This window comes from Rhineura floridana, chromosome 4, assembly GCF_030035675.1.
Source record: "Rhineura floridana isolate rRhiFlo1 chromosome 4, rRhiFlo1.hap2, whole genome shotgun sequence".
In the NCBI taxonomy this organism is placed as follows: domain Eukaryota; kingdom Metazoa; phylum Chordata; class Lepidosauria; order Squamata; family Rhineuridae; genus Rhineura; species Rhineura floridana.
In genome coordinates, this window is record NC_084483.1 from 65995288 (window position 1) to 66021623 (window position 26336).

At 42.6% G+C, this 26336-nt stretch overlaps 1 protein-coding gene across 2 annotated transcripts in view; it reads right to left on the reverse strand.

The window, feature by feature from the left end:
• IBTK (inhibitor of Bruton tyrosine kinase) overlaps positions 1-26336 on the reverse strand; it is an 88244-nt gene that overhangs the window by 18742 nt on the left and 43166 nt on the right. Inside the window, exons 11-21 of one of the 2 annotated variants that reach the window (XM_061623212.1) lie at positions 25555-25726; positions 23952-24560; positions 22929-23015; positions 21324-21406; positions 21197-21234; positions 17514-17610; positions 16654-16755; positions 16055-16172; positions 6398-6458; positions 3361-3488; positions 2676-2788 (exon numbers count right to left, since the gene is read on the reverse strand). In XM_061623212.1, coding sequence (XP_061479196.1) covers positions 2676-2788; positions 3361-3488; positions 6398-6458; positions 16055-16172; positions 16654-16755; positions 17514-17610; positions 21197-21234; positions 21324-21406; positions 22929-23015; positions 23952-24560; positions 25555-25726 — 1608 coding nt within the window. Of the gene's footprint in view, positions 1-2675; positions 2789-3360; positions 3489-6397; positions 6459-16054; positions 16173-16653; positions 16756-17513; positions 17611-21196; positions 21235-21323; positions 21407-22928; positions 23016-23951; positions 24561-25554; positions 25730-26336 lie in introns of both variants that reach the window. The other variant, XM_061623211.1, reaches the window with a different exon arrangement.

Below are 26336 nucleotides of genomic sequence, written 5' to 3' on the forward strand. Positions count from 1 at the left end.
GGTCCCAAACGAACCTCCTCATTCCTTAAAATGTGAATCAGAGGATTTTCTCCAAGTGCACTGCTTTCTGAAATGAGGCAGGCAGCACCAGAAGCTGGGCCTTCTTCATTACAGCACCTACTCCCAATGTTAGGCAACAGGGTAAGACATTGTTTTTCTGCCAACCTTTTGGGTTTTATCATCTGTTTTATCATCTCATTTTTTGTTTTTACTGATGCTGCTTCTGTTTTTATCATAGTTTGTTATGTGCTATTGTTACCCACTTTGAAATTTTTTAAAAGCTATAAGATGGAATATAATATTTTAACATAAACTAAAAAGGAAAGAGCAAATAGTGCTTAGGGGCCAAGATGACATTTGCTGATGATGATCGTGATCGATCCTCTGTCTTCTGCTCCTTCCTGCCACCTCTCACTTTAGTCCACGCCTTCTCTAGGGCTGGTGCAGAGTTTCCAGGCCACCTCGAACATCACCCTATCCCTTCCCCTTCTGAACTAACTGCATTTACTTTCCACTAACATCAGCCATGGGGCCCTAGAGGCTATGGTGTCCACAAGCTGCTTATATTACAATAATTTGTGTGTGTGTGTGTGTCACAAACTATAAACAAGAGAGAGCATTATTTTAAAAAAAATTATTTAAGAAGCTGAATTAAAAAAATCCACTAATTTCTCCTCAGAATTAGGAAGCAACACAAAGGCTGAGAGGGCCTATGACCCTTTCAACTGAGAGTGTAGCAGAAAGTTTCCAGAGTCATTTTTTCAGCAGTCAACAACCCGATTTTTTCTTGCATAACAGAACAGTATTAACATTTACACAGTTCATGTTTATTCAGATCTATACCAACAACCAAAACACATTAAGAAGCTGAAAAGATTTCTTATTCTAAACATACTAATTTATTATTATTATTCTACAGGGCAATCTTAAAATTATGAAAAGTTAGCATATTTGAACAAAAATAACTGAGCGAATTAATTTATATTATGGTCAAGTTGCTCTGCGAGATACTATTTCATTCATTTTTAATAAAGCAAACATCTCTCATTCACCTTTCACTCAGCATTTTAAACCATAGCTAAGTGTCACACACCCTTTATAGAAGACATTTATAAAATGTTAGGGCAGAACTGAGCAGGAGTCACAATTCTTTTAGTCCCATTAATTTCAAAAGGAGAGATTTAAGCATGTCCTTAATGTCGCTATTGAAATCAATGGGGCTAAAAAGTGTGAACTCAATTTGGATAGTGGCCTAGATTTACAATATAGCTTAACCCAACAGTCTACAACCCACTGAACTTCACATCTGTGTCCACTAGTTCTTGGGTTCTTCTTGCCAATGAGAAGATGAATTTATGCCTAAATCAATAGCAGTCTTATTAAGGTCAGTCATAGCAAGTTACCATTTTAACCAGGATGATGTCAGGTGCTCAGATTGGGCACAACCCAAAAAGTTGCCACATACTCAATATTTAACTCACAAAATAGATATATATTTGCCAGTATCATGTATGTGTAGAGCCTTCTGATGTTGTGCATTTATATTTTCACTCCAATCTGCTTTCTCTGTGGAGTGTGTCATTCTGTTCTCTTCTCAATCATTTGTTTGGATATGTTCCTACTTCCCGGCTGTCAGGATATCCTGACATCCCTTGAAATTGTTTAGTTCTGTAGGGTCTTGTTGAGGCTTTGCAAGTAATGCCGGTGATAGTGTCATCCACTATGCAAGCTTTGTATTGTATAGTTGTGTTGCAATAATGAAAAACCACTTTTGTATTACAGAATACAGCAACATATCTTTCCCTTTAAAATCTCAATTTGTGCTATTTCGTCATGGACTACTGAGCAGAAACTCTTGCATATAATGGTTAAAGAGGTAAAAACCTAGCAGCAGCTGAACGGGCAACATCTTGCTTAAGCAAACTAACAATTCTTCACTTTTACTCCACAGTGAAGTTGCAGAGGTCAGGGGAAAGCCCTGTCTTATTCCAGCACAGCTCTTTGCATCCTCCGAGTCCAATTCTCAGAGCTTAAGCAAAATGTTGTGTATTATCTAACCTGCAACTACAATGGGGAAAAAATGGCAATACAGTAACAAGAAGCATCAGCAAGTCAGCCCAACAACTTGTGGGCCTGGAAACTTATGATCACATGATGCAATAAATTTACGTACCTGGGACTGCCTTCAAGTCAATTCTGACTTATGGCAACCCTATGAACAGGGTTTTCATGGTAAACGGTATTCAGAGCTGGTTTACCATTGCCTTCTTGAGGCTGAGAGGCAGTGACTGGCCCAAGGTCACCCATTTACAACAGTATAAAACAAAACGACACCAGACACATGTGAATTAGAAACCTACCACAGAACCTGTCAAATGGAGGGTGCCCTAGCATGAGAGGTAGAGACCCATGAGCAACTCAGCCATGGTATCAAAAGTCACACGTGAGAGAAAGCATTCACACAAGCTGCTTCACCATGTGACCCACACAATGCTCATAATGGATAAAGTGTCTTGACCTCACCCTTGTTGAGATCCATGTGTCCCAGAACTCAGTTTGGCATCATAGAACAAATAACATTTTAGAGCTTATTTAGAGGCACAAGGGATTTTGCTAATCACTTTACAAAGCAATCTACAAATCAGCACTGAAAAGGAAGCTCATCTGCCACTAACCTGTGGAGGGTGGGCTGTGAATAATATCTGATAGATTATAGCCCCCTGAGCTGTCTGACCGTCTTCGTGGCTTCTTTTTAGCCTTTGCTTTTGCTTTTTTAAGAAGAGCTTCCCTGGTTTAAAACAAAACACATTTATTTAGATTTCACTCACTTTTTGAATTGTGACAAATAGAATGTCATCTTTCTTATTACATTCTCCAACATCTATGTTTCCCAAGATCAGGACCATGTCTTTTTCTAACCCAATGTTAAAATCTATTTTGTCAAACCTACAATTTAATATGATAGAAGTTTACATTTTCCTGCCATTGCAAGACCCCATCCTATGGCTTAACAGAAGCCCTTTCTCTACCTTCTTTTGTTCAGCTTTGAATGGTGAAATTCACATTGGGGGTTTATGATACGGAGAAAACATAACACAATGCATTCAAAAGAGAATTATCATTGCAATTCCCCCCTTCAGCCTTTCACTAAATGAACCAAACGATGGAGTGGATAGAACTACTGAAGGATAGCTTATTACTTACCAAAGAGAACTCTGAAACATTTGTTTTCTGCCAGCAATCCAAACTGCACCATTCTAGCTACAGATGTGGCTGCTTAGAATTTTTGAGAACAAATAATGGCATACCAGACCAAGAGATTTAGAAATAATCTGTATCAGAGGAAGAAAATTAACTTACTGAGTAGCTTGCTCTGTACTTAGTTCTTCTTTCAGGAAGACAAAGGTTTCTCCTTCCTCAGGCTCCAAAGAAGTAATATCAGGGCCATCTTGGTATGGAGTAATTACCCTTCTTACCATGGCGGGAATCTACAACATTACAAATTCTTTTTAAACTATACACTATACACTACAACTACATAGGGTTACCTTTGAAGACGGTTCGGAAACTTCAGCTGGTGCAGAATGCTGCAGCCAGAGTTCTTACTTGGACTAAAAAATCTGACCATATAACACCTGTCCTGGCCCAACTGCACTGGCTACCAATATGTTTCCGGGCCAAATTCAAAGTGTTGGTTCTTACCTATAAAGCCCTTAACGGCATCGGACCGCAATACCTGGTGGAACGCCTCTCCCGCTATGTACCTACCCATTCGCTACGCTCGACGTCGAAGGCCCTTCTCCGGGTCCCAACTCACAGGGAGGCCTGAAGAGCAATAACTAGATCCAGGGCCTTCTCAGTGGTGGCCCCCGAATTATGGAACGCCCTCCCTGACGAGATACGCCTGGCGCCTTCTTTGTTATCTTTTCGGCGCCAGGTAAAGACCTACCTCTTTGCCCAGGCATTTTAATTTTAATTTTAATTTTCATTTAATTTAATTTTAAATCTACTGTAATTGCAATTTTATTTTAATTTTGGTTTTAATTTTGTTTTTAAAATGTTTTTATAGTTGTATTGTATCCACTCTCACCTGTATTTTAATGTGGTTTTATTCTGTTGTACACCGCCCTGACAGCTTGTTGCTAAAGGGCGGTCTAAAAGCACAATAAATAAATAAATAAATAAAAACAGGTAGGTATTTAATGCATGTTTTAAAAATCTGTATCCCTGTGAATCGCATTTGAAATCATACAAAGTGTACAGCAGGGTTGGCTAACCCCCAGTTCGAAGGCTTCATCTGACCCTCCCCCAGCAATTTTTCTGCTCCTCCCAGACCCCATTCTTTTTGGTGGCAGCACCAAAAAAAAAAAATTAAAGGTGACACAGCATTGCCCCTCCCCTCATATTACTGGACTATTTCAGTGGAGAGGGCTACACCAACTGCTGGCATGTGGCTCATGGACAGTTAGCCAAGGATAAATGTGGCCATTGGGCCAAATTAATTAGCCATTCCTGGTTTAATTTAGGGCAGGGAAACCCTCCATACAACTAGTCTAGGGATGTATATTTGCAAATGTATATTATTCATAAAGCCATCTGAAAGAGTACTACACAAAGGCATATACACATACCCTTACTAAACAGGGAAGGCGTTGCTTATTCTATTTTATTTATCCATTTTTACTTAAACCATTTTAATAATATTTTCTAAAGCAGGCAAATCAAGTGTCCCAGTGAGATTGGTGGGACACGAGATAGGGCCTTCTCGGTGGCTGCTGCTAGGTTCTGGAACTCCCTTCCTAGGGAGGCACGAACGGCCCCCTCCTTGCCATCCTTCCGTCGGCAAGTAAAGACTTTTTTATTCCGACAGGCTTTTGGGATAGAAGGTGTTTAGGATTGGGCTTTACAAGGCTTGTTTTATTGTTTTATGCCATTATTTGTATTATTTTAAATTGTTTTTAGATTTTTAAGTGCCTTTTACGGTTTTAAGGTTGTGCATAGTTTAATTGTATTTTAATTGTATGTTTTTCTATGTTTTTAACTACATGTAGTTCTATTTGTAAGCCGCCCTGAGTTCCAGTTTGCAAAAAGGGTAGGGTAAAAATAAAGTTTCAATTTCAATTTCAGTATACTAGTACCAGGGCAAAAATGGGCAGATGGAATGAGTTGGATCAGTTCTGGTTGTATAGCTCTCCAGAGGTTGCTGGACTCCAATACCCATTACTCCAGTCAGTATGTCCAAAGGTCAGAGATGATGGGCGTTGTAATGCAACAATACGTGCAGGGTCACAGGTTCCCCATTTTTGCTCAAGTCACTAAGGCTGCAAAGTGAATAAGCTATGCCACTGGCTGGACTATTTTTAGGAAGAGCACAGTTCATACTATAGTATGACTCCTCCAGAGATGGCTAAGTTGTTGTTATAATGCTTAAAATACATGTTTAGAAACTGTTTACAGTATTCTGTCAAGGCTTCACCAGGTATATGCAATATTATTAGGATAATAAATAAAAATAAAATAAAAATAAAATTTTATTTATGAGTGTTGGATGGTTTGTGGATGCACGGACGAAGCGGCAGGACGTAGGATAGAGCAGCGCTAGACTAGATCCCAGTTGAAAGCAATATAGCCAGACAAGCACTAGGTTTAAGAGTCACTTTTACTGACATAGGATATTTCATACAAAACGAATACAAGCTCTCACTCTCTGCTTAACAAAACTACTTTTCTCTTTTCCCCCACACTTCACCGGTGACTGCATGCCGAATATATACAGATAAGGCAGCTGCCAGAGTCTTGGTTGCCTGGCAACATGTCCTTGGGATTGGCACGAACACCAACTTTCACTCTCCTGGCCTTGTAGCTTACTTATGGAAATTTAACTCTTCAGTTGTGCTTTAACAGCTCACAATGAGTCGCCTATCTGGCCAAATTAACGGTCACTCTAAGCGACGTACATTTACATAGTAAAATACAATAAAACCAATGAAAACCAAAACAGTAATTAATGTACCAATATTACAAGCAACCTACCCCAGAGATCCCATAGGCCTGCCTGAACAGTCAGGTCTTCAAGGCCCGGCGGAAACCTATCAGGGAAGGGGCATGGCGAAGATCAAAAGGAAGGGAATTCCAGAGGGTAGGGGCCACAATCAAAAATGCCCTCTCTCTGGTATTATGCTTTCCATGATACCAGTTTAAAGCATGAGACAGATATCAATGCTACAAAATTAGAAAAATTGGTCAGAAAAAAATAGCCAAAAGGCAAACAAAAATATATTGTATGTCCTTGGTAGCCTATCAAAAATTGTTGTTAATCAGGTGATCCTGTGTCTTCATGTCCAAGAATAACAGACATTACATTTCATGGTTAAAGCTGTTTTAAAATGTCACTTACCATTTTTCTGTAGGAAACAGAAAGGTCCTTCAAAACATGATCACTCAAAACATCTAAAGCCCTAAGACAAACACATATTAAATGCAAACTCAACAGTGGTGATAATTAAAATTTAGCTGTGCCCAGTTACAGTAAAATAACAGACAATCATAGAATAGTAGAGTTGGAAGGGGCCTATAAGGCCATCGAGTCCAACCCCCTGTGCTTTACAGGAATCCAAATCAAAGCATTCCCGACAGATGGCTGTCCAGCTGCCTCTTGAATGCCTCCAGTGTCGGAGAGCCCACTACCTCTCTAGGTAATTGGTTCCATTGTCATATGGCTCTAACAGTTAGATGATGAATTGTACATGTTACATAAAGTATTGGGTGTAGGTATAACAGAACAAGATTCTAAAGTGGAGGGTGCAGATAATGTTATTTCAGGCCTTACAACTATAAACTATAACAAGTATCATGAACTGTTTTTTGGCTTAGCACTAATTCCAGAATTTCCATGTGATGATTTTCTTGAATAATGGCACAAGTGTAAGTGGGTATACTGTACTATGGCTCTCCAGATAACACCTTTCAAATGTCAGGGATCAAAGAGACGATCACAGGCAATGCTATGATGGTACAGAAAAGAGACTCTGCCGGTGAAGTATGCAAGGAGAAATTTTGAAAAGAGGGAGTTGACAGAGCAGAGACGACTAGCCTTTCCCAATCTGGACTACAACTCCCATAATCCCTAATCATTGGCTATGCTGGCTGAGACTGATGGGAGTTGTAGTCCAAAATATCTGGGGAGCATCAGGTTGGGGGATGCTGGTTTAGACAAGGGAAGCAGCCTGTACAAGGCACACAGGCAGAAGGCACAAGCAACGAAGTGGTCCAAATAGTAGATCTTAGGAGAAAAGGAACAACAAAACTGAGTGATAAAAATCAGGGGGAAGAGAACAGTAGAAAACCTAGAGCGCAGGACCATGTAGCTTGAAACTGATGTGTTGAAAGATGGGAATCCACTACAAGCAGAAACCCCTTCAGAGACATTAATGCTCCTCTGCTGAGTAATATAGGAGTGGGAACACCCTGAATGGCCCCACCCTGTAGCCTTCTCATGAAAAGCACATCTACAGTGCCTTGCAAAAGTAATCAGCCCCCTGACCAATGCTCTCATATTACTGAATTACAAGTGGTACATTGTCATTCTGTATGGTATTTTATTTTGAAACACTGAAACTCAAAATCAATTATTGGAAGGTGACACTGGTTTTATGTTGGAAAATGTAAGAAACATAAAAAACTGAAACATGTTGCTTGCATAAGTATTCAGCCCCTGTGCTGTGGAAGCTCCCAGTTTACAGATGAAAGAAACTGCCCCATCGAGGAACACAATTACCTTAGCATTGGCCTCCACCTGTGAACCATTAAAGTTGCTGTCACATTGTCAGGATAAAACCCACACTGTTGAAGGATCATTGGTCAGCCTGTGGATCTGAAGGAAAATTAAGTCCAAAGAGCATCCTACAGAAGTGAGAGATAATGTAATACAAATGCATAGATTTGGAAAAGGGTACAAATTAATATCCAAGTGTTTGGATATCCCAGTGAGCACAGATGAATCAATAATCAGGAAGTGGAAGCTGCATCACAACACCAAGGCACTGCCAAGAAATGGACCATTGGTCTCACCTGAAGGGTGATTTTCCTATGAGGACGGACATCACAACGGGATTTAGCTCCACCTATCGTGCGAAGGCAAGAATGTCTTTGAAGTCAAGACTAGGGGCGTCAGTCCCCTCCCACTCTCCAGTTCATTCGCAGCGAGTCTGAGGAGAGATATCTAAAAATACAAGAACAAGGCCAACAGGCCTGGCAGCAGGAAAATAACACAATAGTACCATGCATAGTAACATGACTCCAACATAGCGGTATAACAGAACTAGAAGTCTTGACTTCACTTTTAAATGTAAACATAATAGCATAACAGTAATATATAACACATTAGAAAATATATAGTCATCCTCCAACTGGGAGGGTCGTGATGTCCGTCCTCATAGGAAAATCACCCTTCAGGTGAGACCAATGGTCCATTTTCCCTATGAGTCCGGCCATCACAACGGGATGTACCACAGCAGCCCATACAGGGAGGGACCACCCACGTGTTAATCCTCATTAAGAACCTGTTGCAACACTCGTCTGCCAAAAGATGCGTCAGCAGAGGCATAGCGATCAATTTTATAATGCCTTATAAACGAGTGAGAGGTAGACCAGACTGCAGCCCTACAAATATCAGCAACAGGAGCATTAGTGGCAAAAGCAGCCGAAGTGGCCGCTGACCTGGTAGAATGAGCCGTTATACTAGCTGGAACTGACATGTTCAGAGACTCATATGCTAAAGTAATACATGCCCTTAACCAACGGGATAAAGTAGGATTGGAAACCTTGCGCCCCATAGACCTTGGATGAAAGGATACAAACAGAGACTCCGTTCGTCGAATCTCTTGGGTCCTGGACAAGTAGGTCTTGAGAGCCCTCCGGACATCTAACGAATGCCAAGCCTTTTCGAGAGGATGGGTAGGATTCGGGCAAAAGGAAGGCAACACAATGTCCTGGTTGCAATGAAAAACTGAATCAACCTTGGGACGAAAGGAAGGATCAGTCTTCAGCACAACAGAGTCCTTATGGAAGACGCAGAGGTGTCGAGCAGAAGACAATGCGCCCAACTCCGAAACGCGCCTGGCAGATGTGATTGCGATCAGAAACAGGACCTTGAAGGACAGTATACGTAGGGGCACAGTCCTGATTGGTTCAAATGGAGGGCGTTGCAAAGCCTGCAGAACTTTCGGCAAACTCCATGAGGGGAACCGATGGACAACAGCCGGAGAGCGTAGGGCGACTCCCTTCAAAAAACGTTTGATGAACGGATGTGAGGAAATATGATCTCCAGGAGAGGACACTGAGAGAATGGATGACAGAGTAGACGCGTGGCGACGTAGAGTGTTGGGTCGAAGTCCCATCATAAAGCCACTATGGAGAAATTGGAGCACCTGATGCACATTGGCCTGGGATGGATCGTGGTGGTGGGACTGACACCACTTGGAGAAAGCCGCCCAGGTATGTTGATAAATGCGAGTGGTAGATGGTCTTCTCGAGGCCAAAATAATATCAATCACAGCGTCAGACAGTCCAGCTGACCTCAAATGTCTCCGTTCAAACGCCACGCTGTTAGATTGAGCCAAGTAGGGTCCTGGTGCAGTACTGGACCCTGGGATAGGAGGTCTGGCGTTACTGGAAGTGTCCAAGGATCCATCATTGACATTGCCAGAAGATCTGAGAACCACGGTCGGCGTGGCCAAAATGGTGCTATCAGAACCAGCTGTGCCCTTTTGGTTCGCGCCTTCCTCAAGGTCTTGGCTAACAATGGTATGGGGGGAAAGGCGTACAATAGACCGTCTGGCCACGGTGTTGTTAGAGCATCCACTGCTTCTGCTGTTGAGTCCAGGTAACGGGCAAAGTACCTGGGAAGCTGGCAATTGCGACTGGAAGCAAACAGGTCGACTGAGAGGGCGCCGAACCGACACTGGAGACGATGGAAAATGGCTGGGTGAAGTTTCCATTCTCCCGGAAAGACCTGCTGTCTGCTGAGCCAGTCTGCTGTCACATTCCAAATCCCTCTGAGGTGTTCTGCTTTCAGGGATTGTAAATGTTGTTCTGCCCAGACAAAGATGAGGGAGGCTAAGTCCTGCAGAGGGCGAGACCTGGTGCCCCCCTGTCTGTTCAAATGTGATTTTACACACGTGTTGTCTGTTCGAATGAGCACATGATGCAAAGGGAACAGAGACTGAAAATGACATAGAGCTAATTGGACAGCCTTTAGTTCCAGCCAGTTGATGCTTTGAGATTGCTCTGCGTTGGACCAAACCCCCTGAACATACTGGGAGTTGCAGTGGGCTCCCCAACCTATGAGGCTGGCATCTGTGGTTACAACGGTTCTGTGGGGTTCTCTGAACGACGTGCCCTTGGAGAGGTGTTGCACCTTGGTCCACCAGCGGAAGGAGAGGCGCAGTGCGGGGCTCAAACGAACTTTGCGATGGTTGGAGCTGGCAATGTCTTTTTGAAAAGGCAACAGAGTCCACTGAAGGGGCCGAGTGTGGGCTCGAGCCCAGGGCACAATGTGGATTGTGGAGATAAACATCCCGAGCGCTCTGGCGAGAAGCATGACGTCTGCGGATGTTTGTTGCATCAGGGACCTTGCAATGCTTGTGATGGCAGTGATGCGATCTGGAGCCAGGAAGACCATTGCCTGCAGGGTGTCCAACATTGCCCCAAGATGTAGTAGGCGTTGGGTTGGTTGGAGCTGGCTCTTGTCGAAGTTGACAAGCCAGCCGTAGGTCTGCAAAACATTGAGGGTGATCATTAAATGATGATGAGCCAGCTCTTCAGACTTGGACCGTATTAGCAGATCATCCAAATATGGGTAGATATGAACCCCTTGGGTCCGAAGGTAAGTCACTAGGATGAGTAGCACCTTGGTAAACACTCTTGGAGCAGAGGAGAGGCCAAATGGCATCGCTCTATATTGAAAGTGTTGGTGGCCAAAGGCAAACCGAAGAAACTTTCTGTGGGCTATGCGAATGGGCACATGGAGATATGCTTCCTTAAGGTCGATAGAAGCCAGGAAGTCTCCTTCATGCAGACTCTCGGTAATGGAATGGAGAGATTCCATTTTGAACCTGCGATATGTTACAAAACGGTTGACAAACTTGAGGTCCAATACCGCCCTCCAAGATAAATCTCGTTTTGGCACAGCAAATAGGAGGGAGTATACCCCTTCCGACCTCTCAGTTGTGGGAACTGGCTCTATCGCCGCTATGTCCAAGAGGTGATGTATAGCTGTCTGCATGATGTTGTGCCTGGCTGGTGTCCTTGGGCAAGGAGAAGGATGGAATCTGTCTGGTGGGGTTGCCCAGAACTCTATGTTATAGCCATGAGTGAAAAGGTCCCTGATCCAGGAGACCGTAGTAAGGCGCAGCCATCGATCTCCAAAATTAAGTAATCTGCCGCCTATGGGGAGGACGTTAATACTACTTGAGTAGGCGGGGGCCTCCCTTATATGAGGACGATGAGTTGCCCCTGCGCCCTTGGTACTGACCTCTGCCTTGGGAGCGTCGGTTCCAGGAGCCCCTGAATACGTTGGGGTCATAGGGTCTGAAGTCGCGGCCTCGTCCTCCTGGCCGCGTTCCTCGAAAGGACTGGTTGGAACGAAAGGAGGAAAATCGCCTGAAGGGCCTGTGGTCGATGTTCTTGACTGTGGCCAGAACCGGTTTGTGGGCATCTTTTGGATCAACCAGAACTGCCTTTAGAGCTTCCTCGCCGAAGAGTAGAGATCCGGAGTAGGGAGCCTTGGACAGGTTCAGTCTGGCCGCCGAATCAGCTTGCCAGTGGCGAAGCCAGAGGGTGCGACGAGCGACTATTTGAGTCGTCATGGCTCGTGCCCCTAATTGGGTGGCATCCAAAGTGGCATCGGCCACAAAAGCTGCTGTCTTACGTAATTTCAATAGTGCTCTTTTGAAGGCGACAGGATCAGGGTTAGCATCCTCTAGAAGGTCATCCATCCACATCATAGATGCTCTGGAGAAGATGGAGGCTGAAGCGGAGGCACGCATGGCTAGGGCAGTGGCCTCGTGATTCTTGCGGAGGGCGAAGTCTATTCGACGCTCAGTAGTATCTTTTAGGTGGGATTCCCCTTCCCTGGGCAAAAGAGATCGTGAAACTAGGCGAGCGATTGGTTCATCTATGCCAGGGACATCTAACTTGGTGGCAAAGTCTGGGGCTAGGGCGTAAAGTCTGTCAGCCAGGTTCTTGAAGCGTCGAGCTTTGAGTGGGTGGGCCCATTCTTCGGAGGCTAATTTGGCAATTGGGTCCGGCACCGGGATGTAGTGTTCAGTAGGTGCAGGGGATTTGAGGACCTTGGCTCCTTTGATAGCTGGGGCGGACGAAGTTGAAGGCGCAGTCTGGAGACCAAGGGTATGAAGTACCCTACGTGCTAGCGGTTGATAATCTGAGGTATTGAACAAGCGATACGATGTATCCTCCTCATGATCTGAATAGTCGCTCCAGTCGTCTCCTTCAACATGGTCAGTGAAAGTTGACTCCTCCGCATACGAGGCTTCGTCCGTACATCTGCCTCTGGCTACATCAAAGGGATCTGGTGAGCAGGAAGGATGAGCTTCATGGCACGCACGTTGGTCCATGTTGAGTGGGGGTATGGCAGGAACTTGTGGTAGTGACTGCATTCGTGTGAAAAAAGCCAGCATGGCTTGGAGTTGGGAGAGGAAATCAGGAGACAGCTGCAGACCAGATGTGGGAGATGTATGTGCCTGGTGAACTATTGGAACAGATGTCTGAGGCGGTAAGCCAGAGGTAGGTTCGTTAGGCGAACAGTGAGCGGGAAAGCCAACAAACTCTTCCTCGTCAGAGGCAGTAGCAGGAGAATGGAAAATATCACTTATGTGTGTCTGTGCTGTGGTGGTGGTTGGCACAGAGACATAACGAGGGCGCTTTGGTTTACTATGGCTGGAAAGATGTTTTGTCTTAGCCAGTGCTTTGGCATGTCTGGTCTTAGACGTGTTAGGATGTTGTGGCTTGGCTGATTGTGGCATGTCTGGCTGATCTGGCACCATGTGTGTTGATGGTGACATGCCTGGCTGTTCTGCCATCTTATATAAACCTGGGTGCAGTACACTGCCACGGAGGGGGCAGAATGTAAAGACCCGAACTGGCACAGCGTACTACCACGGAGGGGGTAGGATACACTGGCAGATGGCGAAATGCACTGCCACAGAGGGGGCAGAATGCACTGAGGTATCAGCGTTAATATAATATAGGCTGTTTTAGAGTTGGCACACTCAGATTAGTGCTGTAGGCTGGGTTTTTGGCTTGTTCACGGCCCCAGAGGGGGCAGGATACACAATGTAAATCAGATTTAATACAAGTCAGCCACTGATATTAAAGCTCCAGCCTTGATAATGTAATCCAGCCACTAGGATTAAAGCTCCAGCCTTGATAATACAATCCAGCCCACTAGGATTGGAGCTCCAGCCTTGATAATATAATTCAGCCACTATGATTACAGCCACAGTAATATCAGCCGCGTGTAAATTTGTCAGCAGCACATATACACAAACGTATGGATAGATAGCCTGCAGGGGAGGTATCCGATAATAAGGGGAACAAAAAAGGCGGGAAATTCAAAATCAAAAAGAAAAAATGGCGCCCGGAAAAAAAGAGCGGGAAAAAATGGCGGAGAGGGAAGAAGCAATGGCGGCCGTCGGAGGCGAACTGGGGGAAGGGCTGCCCAGCACGGTCTCACCGAAAACCGCAGTAGCGGCTCTAGAAAATCCCCGGAAGGAAACAGGTAGGGGAAAAACGGCAGCCGCCGCAGAGAGAGCCGCCGTCGCGGTCTGTAAAGCCCTTCGCAGTGGGATTTAAGCCACGTAGCGAGGCAAAGGGGTAACGGCGGGAGCCGCAGCTGCAAGCACCCGCTGAGATCGGATAAGCCGCAGCCGCGGCAACAGATCGGGGGGGAGGGAGGGTCAAAAGCGATCAAAGGCGATCAAAAAAGAGAACCGCAGCCGCGGTCACTGAGGGAGTCCCCCGGCTACGGATACAACAGAGCCGGGGGGGGGGCTTGAGAGCCGCAGCCGCGGTCTCAGAGGGAGCCCCCAGTCAAGGAAATAAAATAAATTGAATAGCTCTGAGGAAAGGGCGAAGAAAGCCGCAGCCGCGGTCTCTGAGGGGACCCTCAGTAGGCTAAACACAAAACAGAAAAAGGACTTTAAGACAAATACACAAACAAATACGAGACTTAGCTAAATGCTATGTGAAATTCCAATCTTGTTCGTACGAAGGCAAGAATGAACTGGAGAGTGGGAGGGGCCTGACGCCCCTAGTCTTGACTTCAAAGACATTCTTGCCTTCGCACGATAGGTGGAGCTAAATCCCGTTGTGATGGCCAGACTCATAGGGAAAAAGGCCGTCCCTCAAAACTCAGCGCTCGAATAAGGAGGAGACTTGTGAGAGAAGCCACAGAGAGGCCAACAATCACTTTGAAGGAACTACAGAATTCAGTGGCTGGGAGTAGAGTAATGGTGCACCAGTCAACCATATCAAGAGCTCTGCATTAACAGTGGCCTGTATGGGAGGGTGGCAAGAAAGAAGTCGTTATTCAAAAAGTACCATCTGAAAGGATGCCTGGAGTTTGCCGGAAAGCATGAGAGTGCCCCAGCTGCAATGTGGGAAAAGGTTTTGTGGTCAAATGACACCAAGACTCATTTGGTCTCAAGGCTTTTTGGGCAAAACTCAAAAGCTCAAAGTTATGTGTGCCACAAACCTAACACTGCCCATGCCTCAAGACACACCATCCCTATAGTGAAGTACAGTGGTGGCAGCATCATACTGTGGGGATGCTTCTCATCAGCAGGGACTGGGCATTTTGTGAAAATCGAAGGAAGAACGGATGGAGCAAAATACAGGGAAATACTGCAAGAGAACCTGCTTTAATCCACTAAAAAGCTGAAGCTTGGGAGGAAATTCATTTTTCAGCAGTACAATGATCCCAAGCACAAGGCCAAAGCAACATTGGAGTGGCTAAAGAACAAAAAGGTGGATGTCCTACAATGGCCCAGTCAATGTCCTGATCTCAATCCCATTGAGAATCTGCAGCACTCTTTGAAAATTGCAGTCCACAAGTGACGTCCAAGCAACCTGAACGACCTGGAGCGAATCTGCCCAGAAGAATGGGCCAAAATCCCTCCAACACTGTGTGCAAAGCTGGTACATACCTACCCCAAAAGACTTAAAGCTGTTATTGCAGTGAAAGGTGGCTCTACCAAATATTAATGTGTGGGGGTTGAACACTTATGTAAACAACATGTTTCAGTTTTTTGTTTCTTACAATCATTTTCCAACATAAAACCAATGTCACCTTACAATAATTGATTTTGAGTTTCAGTGTTTCAAAATAAAATATATCATACAGAACAAAATTACAATGTACCATTTGTAATTCAGTAATATGAGTGCACTGGTCAGGAGTCTGATTACTTTTGCAAGGCACTATATATGTACTGAAAAAGCCTTTGTGTGTACAGCTGTACACACAAAGGCTTTCATGTACCCTAGAACCCATGGACACTTGCAGTTCTCAGTCATGTGGAAGCCTTTCTGCTCACATTTTTTCAAGCTAAGGCTCTGTCAATACAGGCACAGGCTCTGTCAATACAGGCACATTGTTTGTGCAAAGAATGGGGCAGGACTACCAAGTGTGTCCCTACTCCTGTGTTACTCAGCACATGAGCTAAAGAGGGCTACTGTTACCTTTATAGAACCTGCAAACTTTTAAACAATCCCTCCCCCCATTTTGAAAATATGTTTTGAAATTTGATACAAGCATTTTCTTTAATGAGAATACTTGTATCGATGCCACTTGTTTGCAAGCTCTTTTTCTTTAAAATGTTCACATCACATTTTCAAACTGCTTTTTAAACTTGATGTTGATCACTAAGAAAGAAATCCTCAAACATTCAGATGCATGTGAAAATACTACTCATTTCCCTCTGGATTGTGGTTTTAAGATAACAATTGGGCATGGAGAGCCAGGGCCTCTTCTTACCTTGCTTCAAGTATAGCTGCCATGTTTAGAACTATGAATTGCAAACAAGATTGTTTCAATTGCTCAGCGTTGTACATAGTTGCAAACTCAAGAAGCTCAGCAGCATTCTTTAAAGTAACTGAAATTGAAAAAAGATGAGACCACATTTCCCAAGCCATTACTGCTAAAAATGCCATCCATTCACAACAGAGAAATTTCTAGTGTATTGCAGAAGATTCCAGAGCATGTTCTAGGGTAGAGATTCATATCAATATCAAGGAGTTTTTGACCTGCATGAATGTAGTGCCCCCTTATATGCTTCCACAGCTGCATATTGAAAGAAAGATTCATAATGGAGGTCAATCTATCTTTAAGAAAATTAGACCACTGTTACTAGTCTTCACATTGAGGAATCAGTGATCAGGTTCCCTAGAGCATACTTTGAAAACTGTTGGATCAAAACACATCATTTTAAAAACAGGCACACCACAATAAAGTATAATACATAATGCAAATAAATGTCACATCCTGACGTTCATGTGAGTTACTGCATGACTTTACAAAGAGGTAGCATTGCAATAGGTTGATCCAATAACATTCTGAACCAAGACACAACTCACGTTTTTCAGTAATGGCTACTTCACAGATTTCTTTCAGTCGTAACATAAGGAGTTGGTCTGCTACCACAAGAACATTGCAGATGAATTCCACATTTTGAGATTCTGGAATCATTGGAAAATTGTATCTTGAACAAACTTCCAATAGCTTTATTTGTTGTCCATCTGTTAGCTCAATCAAGATCACATTCTGATATATGCAGTATGAACCAGCCCACTCAACTCTAAATGGTTTAAAATGGTCAGACTGGAATGTGCAAGTCACTCCCTAGAAATACTATTCCTATTCTGTGCACCATACCAAGTTTACAAAAAAAGGGTGGGGGGAAGAAGTATCCTACTCCTCATCTCAGCTTTCTGCAGCCCTTTATCAAATGTCTCTGCCTCTACCCTCCCATTTTGGTCTGATTTGGGGAAGGCAGGATGCCAGTTTTTAAATCATCTGTCATCTCCCTCTTTAATTAGTTCTCTGTTCTGTTCTCAATGGATTTCCATGCCATTCTTTCATTAATCTATTTTAATCCATGAAGCTAGTGCCTTTGCTATCAGTAGCTATATTTATTTTCATTTACATTTCACCTTTCCTCCAAGGAGCTGAAGGTGGCATACAAGGTTCTCCCCTCCCCAATTGATCCTCACAACCTTGTGAGGTAGGTTAGGATTGAGAGGCAGTGACTGACCCAAGGTCACCCAATGAACTTCATGGCTGAGTGGGGATTCGAACCCTGGTCTCCCAGGTCATAGTCCAACACCCTAACCATTACACTACTTTCATCTCCCCCTCCTCCTGTTATTACTCTGTTCCCAGATTCCCAAACATACAATTTATTCCTATTCCATACCAGAGATATCAGTGTCCTTACCTTTTACTGTAACAGCTTCATCAGTGTAAATATAATCCAGGATGACCTGCAGGATGTCAGAGGGGAATGGCATTTCCAGAGCAGTGCAACTTGATGCCTAAAAGGGAGTGGGTTTAAACAAACATTTCAAATGCCAGCCCACTTTAAGATTTATTAGAAGTTCCTTGTGAATTTTACAAAAACCATCAGATTTTAAAATATATATATGCCACAACAATGCACATTAAAAAAAATACTACTACTAAAATAAAAATTATATCAATCATAATAATATATTATTGGTATTATTATATATCACCTTTATTATTTCTAAACAATTCAGATAATCAATATACTGTGCTTACTCCTCCAGTATCTACTTAATTTTTTACAAAGTTTCTTGGTAACATTCTTGAAAATCAAGAGACAGAGAATCAACAATTCTGACAAAGAATATTTTAGCAAAGCTTTACTCTTGAAAAAGAGTAGCATTTTCCAAGTTTCTGATAGCTGGTGAGCACTTTTTCCCCCTGGGTAGCTGGAGGCACACTTTACTAAAGGTTTTAAAGTAAGTACATGAATTACCGGTCTTCAGAGAAGCCCGCCTCAAGTGTTTCTACATGAGCCACGATTCTGAGCTTGCCACTTGTTTAGAAGATGATGCAACAAGAGGCCCAGGCAAGGAAGGATTCAAATCACACCCAATGTAGATACTTGACAGAACTATCCATTCCCAACAGCGGGTAGGTGAGAGTAGTGTATAGTACTGAGACACCAAGGGCAGCCTCTTTTGCATGTATGCATACTGGGCTTACAGAAGCCTTTAATTTCTCATGGCATGCAACACGGAAAACACTGACAAAGAATACCCATGCCTCATCAACTGCTCTAAACTAACTAGCCAAATACAAATAAGGAAGAAAAACCTCTTTTGAAGATAGCATTCTGTAGCCATAACACGATTATCTCAAGATTTTTGGCAAATGCCTCAGTTTGGAAATAAAATTAGATTATTCACAGCTATTAGTCATCCACTGGCACTTTCAATACAAAAAAACTTGAAGAGAACTTGATCAGATTTAACATTCTCAAAATTTATTGGAAAAACCTTGAGGCAGATGGACTGTTATAACATAGAAGGAACTCTAAGTACCCATTTCTTGAATATGGACTTGGATTTCTGTTGCACACTTTATACTCAAGCATTATGTGGATACTATTAAAGAAAACAACAAGCCACAAACTGTATATGGTTCACGTCTAGCCACAGTCTAAACAAAGGAGAACTTACTCAAGTGCCCACTAATGAATTGTTAACTGTATAAGCATTGCCTATAACCCAAGAGGTCAATAGCTACCGGCTACTAACAGTCAACCTGCAGAAGATGATCCATCCCATCATGGCCCGTAGAAAGTCTAGGACAAACAGAACTCCATACAAATTAGATATTGGGCAGAACATGTGCTAATATTCTGTTGGAAAGATCCACAGGCTAATGGTGAATTGAAAAGTGATGATCCAGCATTCCCCTAATGCAGGACTAGAGGATCTTTTCAGCCCTGGGACCACATTCTCTTCTCAGCAAACTTTCAAGGGCCACATGCCAGTGGGGGTTCGGACCAGAGATTAAAGCAAACAGAGCGACGGATGTAAATTTTGTGCAGCAGTCTAGTTTCTACACATACTCATACACCCCTCTCTATCCTCCATCCAGACAAGCAAACAGCATTATCAGAATTCAAGGATGCATTCCACCCAGGCAAAAACATCATGTAAAGCAGGGCCAGTGAAGTGTGTGGCCTGGGGAATGTTTTGAGGGCCAGATAGAGAAACCTGGAGGGTCACATTCTGTTCCTAGGCCCAAGGTTCCACATCTTTGCCCTAATGCATGCATTTAGATGTTGCATATGCACAACCTCTCTACTTTCATGTAAGCAAGTCTCCCTAGAGTAGTTCTCAAACTGTGCACTGGGACATGTTAAGTGTGCCAAGAGAAATGATGTGTGCGACAAGGACAAAAAAAATAAACAAAAGGTTCTCGAGAGTTCAGGGTACACAACCACACAGAAACTATTTGCTGCATCTTCACATTATTCGCTGCTCTAGCAGTGAATCGTAAACTGAGTCACTGTGTGAAGTGTATAGATAGTATATAACTGTATAGTGTAGAGGTAGAGGTCAGAAGGTTTTTGTAAGTGCAGCAGTTCTGATTACCCAACATATAATGCACATGCTTGAAAGCCAAGGTACAGAACACCACAGAGTGAAACAGGAATACACTCTGTGGTATTTATTTTAGAAGCAAGTACAGAATTGCATCACAATGTGTCATGTCAGCCTTGGCTCTCAGGACCAATTTCCAGCAGAGCCAGATCTACAGGACACCTTATGCAAGCTGCCATCTTAGAATTTTAATTCATTAGCTGTATATTTACAACAAGGAGGACACACTACATGCACCCATTATAAGGAGAGTGAAATAAGATTTGTCAAGCAATTCATACAGCCAGAGTGCTATATAAAAAGGCAAGCAATAGAGAACTTATTTGTACCTTGAGCTAGCAAAGTACTTAACAGCTAGCCATGCCATGACTCTCCAAGAACACTTTTTCTATATGAACTTCCCAACCCATTCAGATGGGGCCCTGCTCCAAATGCAGGTCTGTCTGAGAGTAGGTTGGCTGGAAGAAGGGCCATGGTCCTCTCAATAGTGATGTCCCTCTTACAATTCTATCCATACAAGGTTTCATTAGACCTACTCATTTTGGGGGTTTCAGGAGGTCAGCTAAGATTGCCGGGGAGACTTTAATTTTCTCCCATGTGCATTATATACTAATTATATTAGTAATTTATTACTAATTATTACTATTTCTGCCCTATAAATTCAATTTGCAAGCAAGACAGTATTAAAAAAGAGTATCTGTGTGCCATTCACTAATGCAAGCTCAATGCAAGACTCTAGACCAGCCTTTCCCAACCATTGTGCCTCCAGATGTTGTTGGACCACAACTCCCATCAGCCTCAGCCAGCATCGCCAATGGCTGAGGCTGATGGGAGTTGTGGTCCAACAACATCTGGAGGCACACTGGTTGGGAAAGGCTGCTCTAGACTATTTCTTATCTTTTGAAGCTGCCTTCCACCAAGTCAGACTATTGGTCCATCTAACTCAATATTGTGTCTACTCTGACTGGCAGTGAGTCTCCAAGATCTTAGAAAGAGAGGTTGCCTTACACAAAGTCAGACCATTGGTCCACCTAGCTCTGTACTGTCTACAAATGGCATGGCCCTCCAGAGTTTCCACACAGGAGTCTTTCCCAGCCCTACCTGGAGATGTCAAAATTCAACCTGGGACCTTTGCCATGCAAAGCAGGTGTTCTGCCATTTAGCTATGCTCCTTCTAATCATTAAAAAAACCTGAGTTATCCTAAGATAACTACAATTAAAATTGTAGTTTTATCATCAAACAATATTATAGCATGCCAATAGACAGCTACTATAAAAGGCCCCTTGTGCTCACTATGTAATCAAGTATGTGCACATCGAATTTTAGTTTACTCATGGATATTTTTTATATTCTCACCTCCTGTTTTGTAAGCCATTACTTTTTGAATAACTACTTTCTCCCTTCAATCCCCAAGTAAATATTTTCACACCAACTAAAGATGAAGTGCAGTGTGCCCGCACACTGTGTTGGCATACTTACCTCAATCCAGGAGCTGCTCAGCATGCTGTGAAAATAATCTGAAAAGGAGAGAGACCTCATTTTGACATGCATTAAAAGACACCATATCTATTAATAATGTAACCAAAATACCTTACATTATACCTACCAAGTCTTGCACAGAGTACACATTTGTGGCATGGAAATTCCGTTCCATCTATAGACTTCATGGTCACATCACAGAGGTATGAACTAAAAAACAATAAAATTCCTATTTTGAAGAGACATTACAATGGCAAATGCAGCTTAATGTAAGGAAGTGTAAAGTGATGCACTTGTGGGGGATCTTACAGTAGTGGGATATGAACTGGTGGTGACTGACCAAGAAAGAGCTCTTGGGGTTGTGGTGGAATGTTTGATGAAAATGTTGACCCAGTGAGTGGCAGACATAAAAAGACCAATTCCACATTAGGGACTGTCAAGAAATCATATTGCTTATGTGGTAACCATGTTAAAAGAAGGTTACTTCATTTCAAACAAGATCACTGATGTACAGGGTTAAACAAGAACTAAACTGACTTGTATTAAGGAAAGTCTAGCAAGCCACAAATCAGTAAAACTGTCACTACAGCCTAGCGTCAACAAAGGAATGCTTATGTTAAGGGAAGTTTCTGGCTTTATATTCGGAAGCAAAGACATCAAACGGGTGAGCAGTTTTAATTGGTCAGTTAATGGACATTCTTCCTCAACTTTATGGCTCATAACTACAGACCAATAAAAGTGCAGAATTTCATCAAAATGGTAGTGAATGGATGGATGGATGGCTGCTCCATTCTGGACCAGCTAAAGCTTCCAAACAGTCTTCAAGGGCAGCTCCACATAGATCACATTGCAGTAATCCAATCCAGAGGTTACCTAGTGGCCAAATCTCTGCCCCAAAGAGGCCATAGCTGGCAAACCAGCCAGAGATGAAAACAGGCACTCTTAGCCGCTGAGGCCACCTGGGACCCCAGCAGCAATGTTGCTTCCAAGACAACCCCCCCAAACTATGCACCTATTCCTTCCAGGGAAATGTAACCTTATCCAGAACAGGTAGTCTCCCAGTTCTTGAACTTGGAACGCATAACATCTCTCTTTATACGGATTCATATTTGATTTCTTGACCCATATCCAGCCTATCAGAGATTGCAAGCACTGATCCAGGACCTGGACTACCTCTCCCGATTCATACGGTACAGAAGGAGAGAGCTGGGCATTATCCGCATATTGGTGACACCTCACTCTAAATCTCTTGATGACAGCTCCACTGGCTCCATATAGATGTCTAATAGCATGGGGAACTAGATGAATCCCTGTGGGATCACAGAATAACTCCCATGGTGCTGAACAATAGTCCCCCATGTCAACTCTCTAAAAGCAGCAGTGAAGATAGCAGCAGGACGAGCATAATACAGTGCCCTCAACCCTCACCTCACTGAGCCACTTCAGCAGGATACCATATGTGGTCAAATGGTATAGATTAGCAGGTTGCACATAATCTTTGTGTCGCAACGTATTAGATACAGGTACAAATAAACCAAGTATTCATCTGGATTTGTTGTTTTTCACCCGAAGACAGGGAAACAGGAGGAACAGAATAACAGAACAGAATAAAGCTTCATGCTGGCCAGAGGCTTCCTCTCTGATATCCTGGATTCACAAAGTAACCTCTGGCCAACCCCTTGTTCGTTTGGCCTTATAACCTCCCTTCCATCCTGCACCCTTTGAAACTCACCATTTTTTCTGGTTTAGCTTTGGTTTGTTGCCAGTTTTTCTGTTGACAATATTTATTCTTCCATTTTCTATTCTGACTCCATCTAGTCTGCAAGGAAAATGAATGGTTAAATATACTGCACAGATAAAAGACATATTGCTATAACCATACTCCACCATAAAAATAATGAGAAAACAGTGATAAACAATCGACAGAAAGCTGTTGAAGAATGAAACAACCATTTTTCAGGAATGGGGGGGAGTGTGCTTCGGCAAGCAGTTCTTTTAGAGGCTCAACTATCTTCAAAGATGCCACCTATGGTACTAGAGAAGTTAAAGGTATTGGGGGTCTCCCAGGAGCAGAATACCAACAGAGGACTGGGTTGCAAGTTTCCAGCTCTCCTAACCCTGTTAACGTGTGCCACAGATCATTTGTATGATTTTGTTAGAATTTGAGATTGTAACCTAAATGGAGAAGAATTCAATACCTAGACTTTACAGTGCAAGCATAGGTATATGGCCCAACATCTCTTTTTGCATTTCTAACCATCTCCTCACCCACCACACCATGGCCCGGAACCACTGGGGAAGGAGTCATGACAGCTTTTAGGAGATTACAATCATGGTTGTCTCATGTAAAGTCTAATTAGGCCCATTCTTCAGACATATGGGAGGGGCACAACAAAGTCTTGTTATCTGAGAACTTGTAAATAATTATTTAAAAATAAAAAAAAATCTTGTTAACAGATAATCCCTTTAACTCATTCCTAATAACTAACAATTGATCTCGAGTTCATAAACATGAGAGAAAAAATTGGCTGTCAAAAGAGTTCTAACAGCAAGGAGGGGTTGTGGCATTTCCCTGCCAAAAAAAAAAAGGTGGGGGGATCCTGCGAATGAAAGGTTGCTATAGCTCCAGGAAATAATAGCCTCCTCAGGAATTGGTAAGCCATGTGATTACAAAATACCCCTTTCTGATGGTAGAAATGTCCCATTGTGCATGCATGTGTGTGTGTGGGGGGGGTAAGAATTAAAGTTAGCATACCTTGAACTTAAGCTCCCAATTCCAAATTTCTTTGCAGCAATTTGCAACATTTTTATGAGATTCACATCTTCTCCAGTACCCTTACATTTCTTAGAAATGGATTTTGGTTTGCTCTTCTGTTTTTCATTTCCCATGTACCCTTGGTTACTTCTGTAAACCTCAAATGCAGACTTATTATTAACATCTCCATTAATAGTTACTTTATTCAAGTTTGTAATTAAGGTGTCTTCATTCTCTTCAATTTTTTCTTTGACCACCATTTTGAGCCTGTGACCATGAATGAGGAGATCACACGTATCTGTGTAAATGTACTGCAGAACATACATAAACAAGTCTGGATGAAGTCTTTCTATCACAAAGAGATTACAACCAACGTCATCTTCATCTTTACGGTAAATATCAGCAAGATCTATCCAACTGTGATCCGACTCAAAGAGCTTCTGGAAAAAATCAGAGCGCATTGCCAAAATATATTTGTGCACAGGGAAAGTCCTGGTGCCAACCTGAAAAGTCGCATCATGGATGTTGTCCATAACTTCTGCTTCTCCCAAAAATTTGCCAAAATCCTCAGAAAAACTGGAGGTTGAGACACTTGGAATTTCATACAAACTGGAAGACAGAATTATATGAATTATTTTTCAAGAAATCTTCTTTGATTTCCATTTCACTTTGTTAAAATCTTCATGCCCCACACAAGGGGAAAAAAGCAAATTTCTAAGTCAGGGAGGGAAAACCTGCAGCTCTCCAGATGCTGTTGGACTAGAACCCTCATCATCCCTGATCACTGGCCATACTGGCTGGGCTGATAGGAGTTGGAGGTGAACAACATCTAGAGAGCCACAGGTTCCCCCACCCCTGTTCCAAGTAGTACTTTCCTCTTTGTTCAAAACATTAAGAGAAACCTGAGAATACATAATCACCCTTGAGTTGCAGTACCGCTTAGCAGTAGGTTCTTAAGTATCTTAGATTCATGTAGTAACAGCAACATTTTCCCATTATGCAGACTAATAATTTTGGTTTAATGTAGCACATAGCATTCAATTTGCAAAAGGCCAGACTGGCACTTCACCCATCTTCTCAATAAGACAAAAACATTATATTCATCATAACCTCAACTGTTAACATTAGTAAAGGACTAGCTTGATTGATATGCCAAAAGGCACAAGTAAACCAACAGGAAGAATTTCATGCATCCAGACACTACCGTTGGTGGCCCTCATGGTGAGTCCACCCCCTCAGTCTGTGAGGTGGGTGGACACCTCTGAGAGAAGGCCTTTGCCATGATAGCCCCATGACTTTGGAATTCCCTTCCCAGGGTTTTTGGAAAGCCTTAAAAGACCAATTTGTCTCAATTGGCCTTTCCTTGAGTAATTATTGTCCTGTTTGCTGAATTAAGGCTGAAGTAGATTATGTTATAGAAGGTTTGAATGGGTTTTATTATTTTGGGGTTTTGCAATATTTATTTTCTATAATTGTAGTTTTTATTGTTGTAAGCCGCTTTAGATGGGCTTTGCCTGGAAGAATGGCACAGAAACATTTTAAAATTTAAAAAATCTTTTCAGCAGTTTCTGGTAAATTATTCCCCAAAATAGCTGAACTATACCTTGTTTTGGGATCTGACTGTAAAACAGCAAAATTGCATCCATTAGGGTCTGTAGCAACACTAACAGCTCTGTGAACAAAAGCAAGCTTCTCAAGTCGTATTCGTTCATATGCATTGTTCATATCGCAAGATGAGACATCATTTGAGGAACTCTGAAGGTTCGACACAATATCTGCTAGATATGAAGAGGTTAACTAGTTAGATGATCAGCTGAGGAAGCACAAAGGAAAATGTTTTACTGGCATAATTCCATTGATTCCACTACCGTTGAAAAGCAAGTTACTATTTTATATACTGCTTCATACTGGATGTGCTTACTAGACAGTACATCTAATCTCATAAAAAAAGCCCTGCTGGATCAGGCAAATATCTTTGTGTCAGAAAAAAATATATGCAACACCATCATATTTAATTTTAGCATGAGTGTTCACTTTGCAATTTGTAGACTTGTAACAAACATCTGAAGCTGCCTGCCTTTCCCAGTTTAAAAAAAAAGATTCAGAATGTTTTGCTCATTAAATGTACAAATCCACAATACATACTAAAGCTGTTTAAACTTGCCCTGGGCTCCTGCTGGGAGGAAGGGCGGGATATAAATCAAATAAATAAATAACGTCCACCTAAGTTTTAGTGCTCTACAAGTTTAGAAAAATGTTTTGGTTCATGCCATGATTTGGTTTGAAGCTCCAGGTCTACTGAAGCTATATGACTGAGGACCAATATCCTGGTTTTTTTTATTCATATGAAGCAATTACTTCTTGAATTACATCAGCTAAAATAGG